The sequence below is a fragment of the Leopardus geoffroyi genome, chromosome E3 (genome assembly GCF_018350155.1).
Source record: "Leopardus geoffroyi isolate Oge1 chromosome E3, O.geoffroyi_Oge1_pat1.0, whole genome shotgun sequence".
Taxonomy (NCBI): domain Eukaryota; kingdom Metazoa; phylum Chordata; class Mammalia; order Carnivora; family Felidae; genus Leopardus; species Leopardus geoffroyi.
The window spans coordinates 31,342,318-31,355,485 of record NC_059340.1 but is presented as its reverse complement, the minus strand read 5'-3'; the positions used below and the strand labels follow the sequence as shown (position 1 = coordinate 31,355,485).

The 13,168-nt window shown below is 48.1% G+C and overlaps 1 protein-coding gene across 2 annotated transcripts in view; it reads right to left on the bottom strand.

The window, feature by feature from the left end:
* Positions 1 to 11,307, bottom strand: part of CPPED1 (calcineurin like phosphoesterase domain containing 1) — a 110,726-nt gene extending 99,419 nt beyond the window's left edge. The window contains exon 1 of one of the 2 annotated variants that reach the window (XM_045462446.1): positions 11,081 to 11,307. In XM_045462446.1, coding sequence (XP_045318402.1) covers positions 11,081 to 11,150 — 70 coding nt within the window. In that variant the 5' untranslated portion in view covers positions 11,151 to 11,307. Of the gene's footprint in view, positions 1 to 10,683; positions 10,707 to 11,080 lie in introns of those variants that run through there. The other variant, XM_045462447.1, reaches the window with a different exon arrangement.
* Positions 11,308 to 13,168: the final 1,861 nt, after the last annotated feature.

Here is a 13,168-nt window from a genome sequence, read left to right as displayed (position 1 = left end):
CTCTGTCTCAAAAATAAATAAAAACATTAAAAAAAATTAAAAAAAAAAAAAGATTTGACCACTTCTTGATTTCTGCTAATTGATAGAGACTGTCACAGAAAACCGCCTTTCAACACTGAGGAATAAAAAGACAGTGGATTTGGGTGGTATTAAACTATAGACAGTAGAAGCCAGGGACTCTTCTCTAAGCATTACTGGGTGCAAAGCAACTGCACACATCGTAGAATCTTAAAGACCTTTAAAAACCCACACAATGCCTTAGCACTAATTCTTCCTCTGAGACTGTTTACACGCCAGTGTCCCACCAGAAAGGTACTCAGTCTGCAAATGCTCTTTGCAGTTGGCACTTTTAACATCGGGAACTAAATGTCGTCTTGGCTTTGTCTCTGCCAATACGTTTCCCTGTCCCTCATTTTTACTATACCTTTCAGGCATATTTGTCAGCTGCTAATGAAAGCTGACTTTTTAACATACACCAAGAATTAGAAACTGCATTGATCCGTTCACCATTACCGGTTAATCAATGACTAACTGTAATAAATGCATCCCAAAAGTAAATGAATCACTATTTTCATCACCCTACCAGGAAAAGGCCTACACGAGGTGGTCATGCCGTTAATTAATAACCCAACACGGTAACAATCTGTGCTCTCCTGAGGTGCTACACCTGTTACCTCACAGGCAACTTAATTTTCATCAAGTGAAGTCTCATTTTCTAAATCTCGTTTGCTTTTTGGGAGATCCTGGTTAAGAAGTCTGATGATTATGACACCACATCACTACACTCTAAGACTATTTAAAAGTCTGATGTCTGGGCTCCTGTTAACTTCTCGGACTCAATATCATACACGAACTGGGCCCAGAGGGGCCACATTTCTCCATTTGACGAGAAAGCCATAGAACTCACTAAAAGAGTGAGTAGAAAGTAGTATGTCTGCTTTCCTGGACACGTCCAAGCTTCCAGCTTGTGCCACCAGCACCTTACAACACTCCCACAAGCAAATTCACCACCTTCCCTTCAAGACTGGCCTCTTACCCTGATGGCCCTGAGTTTGCCACCATCGCCCCCGGTCCACCTATCTAAAGATGAGACGGTCGGGTGTTACTGGGCCCTTTCAGCTGCCGGGTGGATGCACCCACATCTGCAGTGCTCCGCAGCACGTCCTTGACCTCCGCAGCCCTGGCACCTTGGGTCAGGGTCCACCACTCCTCCCGGGGCCGCCAGGACAGCTGTACGCAGTGCTTCCCGCGCTGACTGCCAATGTGACTCTTCCTAAAACACGAACACTGATCACCAAGCTCCCTTGCTGAAGGGTCACTATGCTCCAACCCCCATGAGGAAAGGCCCACACTCGTGCTCCCTTCCCAGCATACTGTCAGCATGTATCACTGGGTCGCTGGCATGTGAGGGGCACTCAGTAAACAAACATTCAGTGAAGGGATAAACGAAGAGGTCGATGGATCCTCGTGCATTCTGGCTCATACACGTAGGCACTTTGGGTCACAGTGTGAGAGTCTCCCAGCTAAACTGCCCACTGCTCCCACTACACGGGTGGCTCTCACCCAGGGATGATTTTGATCCCCTGGGGGCATCTGGCATTCGGTGGAGGGAGGCCAGGGACGCTGCTTGACATCCCACATTACATCGGTAGTCCGGCCTTAAGGCCAACACGTGGACATCCAGAAACCCGACACCAAACATGCCACAGGGTCTCTCTCCCCCCACCCCCACCCCCACCTCCGACAGACCCTCATCTGCTCCTCAAACACACGCCACGCTGTCCCACTCCCTCCTGGGGCGATGCTCCCCTTCTACTAAGCTTTCCGGCTAAGACTCCACCTCCCCTCCTGGCCCAGACCAAAGCCTACCTCCCTCCGCTGCAAAAGCAGGCACAGCTCTTCCGTCCCCCCGCCTTCAGCAGGTTGTCCTAGCGCCCACTACGTGACAGGGGCCACACGGGTCGCTGGACACTCAGCTGTGAGCAAAGCCACAGGTCCCATTCCTTAAGACTAACTTACACAGTAGTGGGGAGGTGTGCGGTCACGGAAAAGAGTGACTGCTGGGTGGGAGGGCTGTGGCTGAATGAAGCAGTGAGGCCACATGACAACTGAGGTGTGAATGACGACCAGAGCCAGATGCAGGGAAGCTGTAGGCACACACCCCAGGCAAGGACAGGCCCTGACGCCAGGGGCAGATGTGAACGGAGGGCAGGGGACCGATCACACCAAGACATGTGGGCATGGGTAAGGGCGTAAAGCCTAGGTACCACTCGGGCCTCCACCTCCCAAAGCCCTCACCTGGTGCCAGCATAGCCTAGACTCGGAGGCCTGTGTGCCAGGCTCAAACCTCATTTCCACCCTCTACCACCCATGTCACACGATGCAAGTTCTTAACCTCTCGGGGCCTTGGTTTCCTCACCCGTAAAGTAAGAATACCACTCCTACCTCAAAAGGGCTGTTGTGAAGAATTAGGGAGTTAATACATGGAAAGCATTTGCGCTAGGCACACAGTAAGCAGTCAGTGGTGAGCTTGTGTTATCACGACTGTTATTCTTGGTAACTCCTACCCTTGTCTTAGTGGAGACAAAACCAACAAAATCCTACCCATCCCTTTACCCCCCCACAGCACACAGTGGGGCACAGAAAATATCTGATGATACAGACACACACACACACACACACACACACACACACACAATTACATGCTTTGGTCTTAACATCCTGTCCTCCACATACTGGAGATACTTCTTTGGTTATAAAACAGCAAAGATGGGCAGGTTTACAGCTGTCTGGAGGCTTTCTGGCTAAAGAGCAAATGCCAACGAAATGCAATTTTTACAGTTTCTCATGGTAGCCATCTGCACAGTGAATCACAACCTAAATGTCTTCAGCAACACCCCTCATCTTCTCTGAGGATTAATCTTATTTCAGCGGTTACAAACAACAACAACAACAACAACACAATAGGAGAAAAGCAATCTTTACCACCTTGGGACTCTTTCTGGCTTAACAACCCAAATGTCCCAACTGGAAGCCTGCCAGGACTTACACCCCATTTAATAGCGTCATCCCTCAGTGGTTGTCCGGGGCTGGAGTGGGGGGTAGGGTGAGAGCTAAGGGGTGTGGGGTTTCTTTCTGGGGTGATGAAAATGTTCCAAAATCGACTGTGGCAATGGCTACACAACTCTTTTGAACAGACTAAGAGCCATTGGATTGTACAGTGTAGAAGGGTGAACCGTATGGTATGCGAAACTATTAAAAATAATGGTGCCCTTCGGGGTTCCCTCTTCCCCCAAATAATTAACTGTGACAGCCACATCCTCAGAGTCTCCATATGACTTCTCCTAAGCAGCAAGGTGAATTTATCCAACCTCTCTTTTCTTTGCCTAAATGCATTCAAAGGTACTTTGTGAGACACACAAAAGCTTCTGAGTCATAGCTTGGCTGCCACATTTGCCATTTGGGGATAAAGGACCTGGCAAAATCTTTATCTGCAACCCTTCAGAGAAGTAAAAAGGCAGACAGGCCAGGACTCCTTGGCCAGGTGGCTTTCGGCACCACTGGCTTTGGCCGATGCTGTTCCAACCAACGGCTAAAGGGGGAAAAGGCATTTCCCGAACCTCCCCCCTTTTCCAAAGCAGAACCCCATTTGGGGTTTGCCTTTTGGGGGTGGGTGTTTGCTGGGACTTGCTTCCTACCATCACCCATGTTCCCCTGCCAAGCGGGCAGGAGGCCGCTGGCCTGGGTGGTGCTTCGGGGAGAAGTGGCAGAAGGCGCTGTCTCTGGGCCGAAGCGCCCTGCGGGCACAAGGCTGGGCAAACAGAGGCTCTGGATGCAGAAGGCAAGCCTTCCTCAGGGCAGACGCAGCCCCGAGAGGGCGCCCACCCAGTAACAAGAACCTCCTTTAACACACACTTGTGAGCAGGGCACAAACCTCAGGGCCACGTAGGATGGTTTGCAAGGGATCCTCTTGATTTGGTTCTTTGGTTTCTGCTTTGTCCAGAGGATACATGCTGGAAGCAATGGGTTAGGCAGACACAGGAACGTGATCAAAGGGATAGTGTATTCGTTCATATTTACTCATTTATTTATATAACGAACGGTAAGTGGCCACCACTCCTAACACTATCCTAGGTCTGGGCCTCCTGCCCTCCGGGAATTTATCATCTAGAGGCATGAAAAGACATGAAAGTCACAGGAATAAATACACAACTATTAAGTTGTAATAAGTGTGGTAAAGGAAAAGAATGAGGGAAGGGGAGTAACAGGGCCCTAACTGAAAATGGTAGGATCAGCACGGGTTTCTTTTAAAATGGTACATGAAGAGGGGCACCTGGGTGGCTCAGCCAGTTGAGCGTCCGACTTTGGCTCAGGTCATGGTCTCACAGTTCATGAGTTCGAGCCCCACGTTGGGTCCTGGGCTGGCAGCTCGGAGCCTGGAGCCTGCTTCCAATTCTGTGTCTCCCTCTCTCCCTGCCCCTCACCGACTCATGCTCTGTCTCTCTTTCTCTCTCTCAAAAATAAACATTAAAAAAACAAAAAATGGTACATGACAAACAAGAGGCCGGAGAGAGAGGAAGAGAGAGACAGGGAAAAGTCATGTCAAGGGATGATGGGCCCAATTTTTGTTTCAAAGAGATGGCTCCGAATGCTGTACAGGGAATGGACTGTTGGGGCACGAGGGGAGGCAAAAGGCTGCTGGAGGCGTCCGGGGAGAGATGTGGGTGGCTGGGGGTCACAGTGCTGGGAGCTGGGAAGGGAACGGATGAACAAAATCAAGGTGAGCTCTGCAGGTTGCAGGGGCAGGGTTGTGAAGAGAAGGGGAGAAGGAGAGGTCAGCAATGACGCCTAGGCTTCTGACCGCACAGGACTTGGGGGAAGACTGGAGAAGGAGCAGACTGGGCAGGAGACGGAGAGTTGTGGCCTATTCTAGTATGTTCTGGGGGCGAGGCCAAAGGGCCAGCAGCCAGAAGAGCTGTGTTCCCTTCTCGGACCTCCCAACTCCTAGTTTAGGACCTGAAATCACCAAAGTGTCTCAGCGCCCGCCCTCATGTAAATGAAGCCAATGCACATATCATCACAGCTGCATCTTAGACAGTTCTGGCCAACACTCTGCCTTCGTTTTACAAACGAGAACCTACAACATTAGTGTGACTACGTTTTTGTTGTTGTTGTTGTTGTTGTTCTTTTAAACAAGAGTACTCAGAGGCTTTGGGCATTCTTTCACTCTACCGGTATTTCCTGATTGGCTGGCTGCATATCCGACCGGGTTCTAAGAGCAGCTAATAGCAGTTCTCAGGCTCCTGGAGCCTCCAGATACCAGGACCCCATGCTATTGCCTGTAACTAATTGCAGGGTTTGGCAAAGTTAAAAATCATATGCTTCACAAATATAAAAAGCTGCCAGTTAGTCCTCTCTGGGAAACAGACGCTCTCTTAACAAACCTACAGATTTACCAACACTCTGCATGCCCTCTGCAAAGGCGTGGACTGTCAACCAATGTCCCTGAAGAAGCCGGCTCCATGTGTCCATCAGGCGCTTGTCCCCAAACCCGTTCATGCTAATGCTTATTTTTAAGTCACTCAATTAAACATGTAAACCAGAGAAGTATGAATCGTAAAAAGGGTTGTTTCTAATAAAGCTAAGACAGATGCTTTGGGAAGACTCAGTAAAAGGCAAGCTGGTGAAAATAAAGCACTATTCAATTAGGTGTTGTGCAGAGAAGTCTAAAAGATTAGAGGGAAAAGAAAGTATAAACCTAGAAGAATTCTTCACTCAGAGTGCTTTCTTTCCAAGTGATTTTTAACTGACTACTCCACTGGAAAAAACCCAAACTGGAAAAGATTCATTATGGGTGTTGTTTATGCAAGAAAGGCTCCATGGCAGGCCCATCTGTAAACCCTTACTCCAAGACAAGTCCTTGGCCCGACCTCAAAAGAATGGTAAATGGATGTACATTTATAGTTTACATTAAAAGGAAATGTTAAAAGAATGTATAATTTTTTTAATTCCCCTGTATAGCTATTTTTTTCTATTCATTGACCAATTATGAGGTTTCTACTGTAGTAAGAAAAAAATAAAAGGAAATTTTCTAATAATTAGACACTTCCCCACACCATACATAAAAATTAATTCAGTATGAACCCAGACATCAATGTACAAGCTTTAACTAGAATACTCTTAGAGAAAACACAGAAGTAAATCTTCATGATTTGGGGTTAGGCAAAGGTTTCTTAGGACATCAAAAACACAAGTGATAACAAAAGGGTTGATAATTTGGACTTCATCAAAATGAAAAATTCTGGTGCTGCACAGGATATCATAAAGCAAGTGAAAGGAGAATCCACAGAATGGGAGAAAATATTTGCAAATCATGGACTGGGTAAGGGATCTGTATTCAGTATATATAAAGAACACTTACAACTCAATAAAAACACAACCCAATTAAAACTGGGCCAAAGGGCGGGATGGGGGGCATGGGAAATAGGGCAAAGGATCTGAAAAGATATTTCTTCAAAGAAAGACTGTGGCCAGTCAGCATGTGAAATGTTCAACATCATTAGCCATTAGGAAAATGCAAACCAACATCACAATGAAATACCAATTCATACCCATATGGTTGGTTACAATCAAAAACACAGATGATGACAAGTGTTGGCAAGGATATGGAGAATATGAACCCATATACCTTAGCAGTGGCAATGCAAAATGGTGCAGGTGCTTTGTAAAACAGTTTGGAAGTTCCTCAAAATGTCAAACGTAGTTACTTATATGACCCAGCAATTCCAATCTTCAGTATCTACCCAAGAGAAATGAAATCTATGTCCATACAAAGATTTGTATGTGGATGTTCATATCAGCTGTATTTATAACAGCCAGTGGCCAAACTGGGGAATGTCAGTCAGTGTCCAAATGCTCATCAATGGGTGAATGGATAAACATGATGTGGTTTCTCCATACAACGGAATACCATTCAGTAAAAAGGAACAAAGTACTGATACTCTTGAAAAAATTATGGTAAGGGAAAGAAGCCAGTCACAAAAGACCACAGATTTTATGATGCCATTTATATGAAATGTCCAGAAAAGGCAAAGCGATGGAGGTAAATTAGTTTCCGGTGCACCAAGTGGAAACAGGAAAAGACTGCAAACGGGCAAAAAGTTTTTTGGGGGGAGATACTAAACTCCTGACACCATACCACTCTACAGATTTATTAAAAACCGCTGAACTGTGAACTTAAAATGAGTGAATGTTATGGTACCTCAATAAAGTTATTACAAAAAATAGGAAGGCACTCAAAAATAAAAGTTCATTTATCTCTTGGAAGTGTTATGGTGTGAACATTTTATAAACTAATTTTGACTGATGATAATATCGAGGAGGGGATAATCAAAATTCTTCTTTTAGTCACAGGAGTCCTTTTCAAATAAGAGATAACTGGTTTGGCCTAACTGTATGGCATCGTTAAAAGCATTTATTTCAGGTTCTTCATTGATGTTAGAATTTTTCAAATCACAATATTTTCAGCCCCATTGAGACCTAGATAAACATGTTGTCCAGAGAGGAGTTCTTAGGTGAGATCTGCAAGGCATGGGGCACGTTATTTTTTGGGAGATTCCATTTATTTTCTGCCCCGTGAGAAAGGGACCGAGAAATATTCAGGATTAGTGAATACGGTCGACTCCTCTGAAACAGCTATAAGTGTAAAATATGTAGGGACATGATCTTTCTAAGAAAACCACCAAACAGCCCTATTCTCTAAGAGGGAACATACTGTGGTGGTAAAATGAACTGGGGAAAAAAAGAAAAAACACTTTAGGACCTGAAAACAAATAGATATAGGTAATTTGTAAACCCATTTTATCTTGACAGTTCTCACTTTTAGAATTTTTTTCAACACAGGTGTCGTAAATTTCTCAGAAAAACAATTATTTGCTAGGAGATAGTAGTCTTAATTAGGATGTGTCAAGGAAATATAATTATCAATTTGCCTAATTAAAATGGATATGTGAACATGCCTGAGGAATGTGAACCTTCTGCAATGAGACATGTACAATTTACTTTTTACAAACATCTGTCGACGGAGCCTAGCAGATCACGTTAACAGGGACTGGATGACTGAAGCCAGGCTTCACAGACAACACTGGAAGAAATGCACACGAATGCTGCCACTCACAGAAACCACCAGGGGGGAAATGGTCTTAAGGTGCTTACCACAGACGTCATGTTCGTCTGTGGTTCATCTGTGGTTCCCCCTGATTCTTATCTTGAATCCTAAACCCCAATGTGACGATACGCGGAGGTGGGGAGCCACAGGTCACCTTAGGGAGCCAGGAGGTCACCGCGATGAGATGAATGCCTTCTGAAAGAGACCCCGGAGTGCTCCTTCCCCACTTCCACCATGTGAGGGCACAAGAAGACGGTCTAGGAACCGGGTGGTTGGCCCCCACACTCGGATTCTGATCTCTGGACTTCCAGCCTCCGGAACCGTGGGGAGTAAGTGTCTCTTGTTGACCAGCTGCCTAGTCTACGGGCTTTGTTATGACAGCCTGAATGGACTCAGCCGGCACTCTTTCACTTACCTGCCAGGTTCCACTAGAGAATAAACTGTTTAGCTAATGCTGGAGGGGACTTCGAGGAATGAGTATGAGGGTGATCAGGGCTGCGATTTCAGGCAGCGTGGCTCGAGTTAACCAAACTTCTTTCACAGGGAGGGTATATTTTGGCAAGAGACCGGGAAAAGCCAGTTCCTTCCCTTTCTCCTCCCAGCCTGCCTCTGGAGCAACCCTACCAGCTTGAGGCTCTATATTCCCACAGAGTCTGGAATGGCACGGGACCCACGAAAAGCATCTCTCGAAGTTGCTAGCAATGCTAGCAGGAAATGAGGACTCGAGGAAAACTCAGTAAAAGCAATGGAGGCACCTTGGGGGTGGACTAGGGGTCCAGCACCCAGGGAAGTGAACCCACAAGACTGGGCGTTCCAAGCCCAACCCTCCAAGGCCAGGCCTCTGAAAGCCCTGCGCTAAATGGCCCACACTGAGCATGCCCACTGGTGCTAAGGGAAGCCCAGGGTCATTCTCCTTCTTCCTACCTCAGCAAGGTAAGCATCCCGCCATTTTCTCTTCTAAGGCTTTCTCTCCCCACCTCCCCATTCTTGTCCAGCTCAACGACTCTCTTGTTCTCCGTACCCCCTATGGCAACACCAGTGGGTCAGTCAGCTTGGACATCTGAGTATCCCCAAAATCTCCGTCAGAAATCCACCCCTATCACATGCACCTCCAGCTACCACAATAAATCCAAAGTGAACAACATGGTGCTACAGAAATGCTGCTGCGAGACGGGTTCTTGGGCTCCAGCTTGCAATCAGATTGCGCCCCAAGTTCCTCACCAACACAAATTCTTTTCAGACCCTTCTTTCCAAAATGGAAATCTGATCACGTGTCCTTGTTTCCTCACACATGCAGCTGAAACCTCGTTGACTGCGCTGTTAGGTAAAGACAAAACTCCTCAATTACTCACCGCCCATCCTCCAGCCTCACGGACCACCACATCCCCACCCCCATCCTTCCCTTTCCCCACCGGGCCAAGCCACAAACTTCACACTTGTTCTAGACGTGATACACAGCGGTCTTTTCCTCCCTTTGTGGCCCTGCTGTCCGTACTCCTCCTTCTGCAGAGAGCACACCCCTGCCTCAGGAAACACACTCCACAAATGCCCAGCAGCATAATGGATAAAGTAGGCAATACTGCCATTGGAATACTGCCCAGAAAGAAAACAAGTGAACTGGAGCTACTTCTATCAAAACAGATAAATCTCAAAACCCTCAAGCTGGGCGAAAAAAGGTATATTAAAATATTTAGAGAATGGGCACTATAGCAGATTGTCTTTTCCCCAAATCCACCAAACTTCTATCTCTGGCCCCACACACCCTCCCAGAACCTTGCCACTCCCCACCAAGAGCTGCAAGGAAAGAAAAGAACAAGGTCTTAGGACAGAGAACTTCAGCAGGAACCTACTTTACGTAGGGTGGCCAGGGGAAAAAAATCTGACTAGAGGAAGTGACTGAATTTTAAAACAGGGTCTGAAGGCTGAGAACAGACCAGGCCCAGCGGCCTGGCTATTCATCAGCTATGGGAGCGGAGGACAGAAAGGCCTTCAAGAAAACGAGTGAGGCAGGAGAAGCGGGCAAAAGGCCACACGACAAGCACGAATCAAGGAAGGGGAGCACAGGCTAGATCATGCAGGGCATCTGGGGTGACGTCCCCGGGGTTACAAAACTGGTGAGTGCCGTGGGAAGGATTCTTGACTGTGGGCCGCAAAAAGCCAGAGAGGACCAAGACACCAGGAACAAACCTCCCTCTCGACTTATGCCTCCAGGGCTCACATTCACTTAGCACCTAGGCTGTGTCGGGCACTGAGTTATAAAAATACTTTCAACTTGTTAACGCTGCCCCATAAAGTTTGTTTTTCGTAATCCATTTTTACAACGAGAGTGATTATCTAAATCCAAACTCCAAGCACTTAATTTGACACGTCGCCGGGCTGCACTCCCGCTTTGCGATGGGCGGGCGCTATACACAATCTGGTGGATGACGCCTATTGCAGGAAGAAACCGGGCTTGTGGAGTATAAAATGCACCGTGGCGAACCACCACAATGAAAATAACCGCATCTGACACGCACCGGGCGCCTATGAGCGCCACACGTAAGATCACGGTTACGATTCCCGGCTTGCAGGTGGGGAAACTGAGGCCAAGGCTTGCGGAGAAACGTGGGCGAAGCAGGAGTGAAACCCCCCGCTCCTGTGAAGCACGCTTTGCCGCTTTACTCCATCTCCTCCTCTCTCAGGGAAGTCAGGTCAAGGCCAGCGGAGGCCCCGGCGCCCGGACACCCCGTCTCTCAACAGCGCCCCTCGAAGCTCCGAGGGCGGGCGGTGAGGCCGCTACTGCGGTCCCCAGCCTCCGGGTGTAGCCCCCGAAGCGGTCCGGCTGGAGGCGCGCGTGCCCAAACCAACGGTTCCCCAGACGCAAGGTTCCGCAGCCTTCAAGTCATCCCCTCCCGGGCGAAAGGCCGGCAGTACCTGAGGGAAACGCGTCCAGGGTCCTGCCCCGGGCTCTGCGGGAAACAACCCCCGCCTCCGCAGCCGACATGGCGAGCGAGTTTCCGGCTTCCCCTGAGTACCCAGGGTGGGAGGCAGCGGCACAGCGCGGCACAGCCCAACCACCGGGCCCGTGGTGCCCCGCTGGGGGCGGTGCCCTTTGCTCAGTGCGGGGCGGGAGGGCGGTTGCGCGGGCCTCCGCCGCTCGGGGCTCTGCAGCTCGGGGCGCCGCTAGTGCTGCCTGAGCGGGGCGGAAGCGTGAGCGGCCCCTCTGGGATCGACTGGGGCGTCTGGCGAGTGGAGGCGCCTAGACTGAGGCCTGCGTGCATGCGCAGAGGGGGTGCTCCTGGGCTCTGGCAGGAGGCAGTGGGGCGGGGAGTGGGAGAGGGGAAGGGGGTCCTTCCTTTCTCTAAACATTGCTCCGTTTCGCAAATAAAAGTACAGGGCGTCCAGTTAGTTGGGATTTCAGGCAAACAACGAATGATTGTTCAGTATAAGTATATCCCATGCAATATTTGGGACATACTTACGCTCACATTTTTTCGTGGTTTATCTGAAATTCCAGTTTATCTGTGCTCCTGTATTTTATCCCGCAACCCTAGCTTGAGGCCGGAGGAAGTGGGCCCCGTCTCAGGACAGTCCTTCAAGCCACCAACTGTGATCTAGGACCCCTGATCATGAGACATTCCAGGTTCCATGTCGTCTTCACTATCATCTTGTGAATGTCATCATCGCTCATTTAATCTGAGCATCAGCGCCAGGAGATGGTGCTGCCTTTAGCTGCGTTTGTTGGAAGGGGAAACTGATGCTCAGAGAGGTGGAACAGTTTGCACAAGGTGACACATCTGGAAAAGTAGTGGAGCTGCCTCCGATTCAAAATAGGATCCGTCCAGCAAAAACAAAAAAAAAACAAAACAAAAAAACAAAAAGAAAAGGCCTTTGCACTAAATACTTTAAGCCAGTGTTTGTGGAAGTTGCTGTAAACACATTCCAGGAGAATTTCCACCTACTGAATCCAAATCTCTAAGAGAAGGGTTTTTAACTCCCTGACAGTGTGGAGAACAAAGGCAAAAGAAATGGAGAAAAAACTTAAATCTCCCTGCAACTTGCAGCCCATTGACAAGTCCTTGGGACAGGCAGAGTGACCTTCCTTTATCTCTACCCGCCCTCCCCCCATCCCCCGCAAGATATATGTTAGCAATCATCCTCCAAGCATATGACCCACTGACATACATGTGAAGGGTCTCATGACTAAGGTTTCACTACACAGTAGTAAATGACGTTATCTTAACAGCAGCTAGCCACTCAAGGTCCTGGAAGCCTTTCTGCCAAATTACTTAGAGACTCAGGCTATCCCTAAACCCCTCCCAACTTGGAAGTATATTAACAGTCACCCCTCACAACCCCAGTGCAGCTCTTTCTGCCCATGAGTCCTGTCCCGGTGCTTTAATAAAACCTCCTTTTTTGCACCAAAGATGTCTCAAGAATTCTTTATTGACTGTTCACTCCTGGACCCCAACATATCATATCACCTAAGGAGTTCTTTTCATCTGCCAAGTTTGGGAAATTCTTTTAACTAGCTGCCTACATCTGAAGCACTCTTTGGGTCACAAAACTGACCGGGACAACTTTTCCTCCAATCTCGGACAAAAGTTTTAATAGCAAATGGTAAGTACTCGATGTATGTTAGGCATTATCATAATCAGTATTATTATTAATCGCCATGTCCCTACTGCCTGCATACAATCTGGCCCAGCGGAGGATTTTCAGGAAGCATGCAAGAGGTTATGACTAGATGCAAATTAAAAGTCCCAATGGTGGCCTCAAGGCCCTGCAAGTTCCAGCCCTTGCCTACCCTTCATCCACTAAGGGTCCTGTTTCAGTTCCTTACACATGCAAAACCAGTTCCTTTTTTGGCACATGCATTCCTTCTGCTTAGAAGGCATGTGTCCATTTAAACATCAAGGCCTCTGCTTAAATCACACTTCCAAGAAGAAGCCTTACCCCCACGCATGCACACACTTTTCCTATCTAAACCAGGTCTCCCTCGTTCTTTTTAGTACCCTCCGT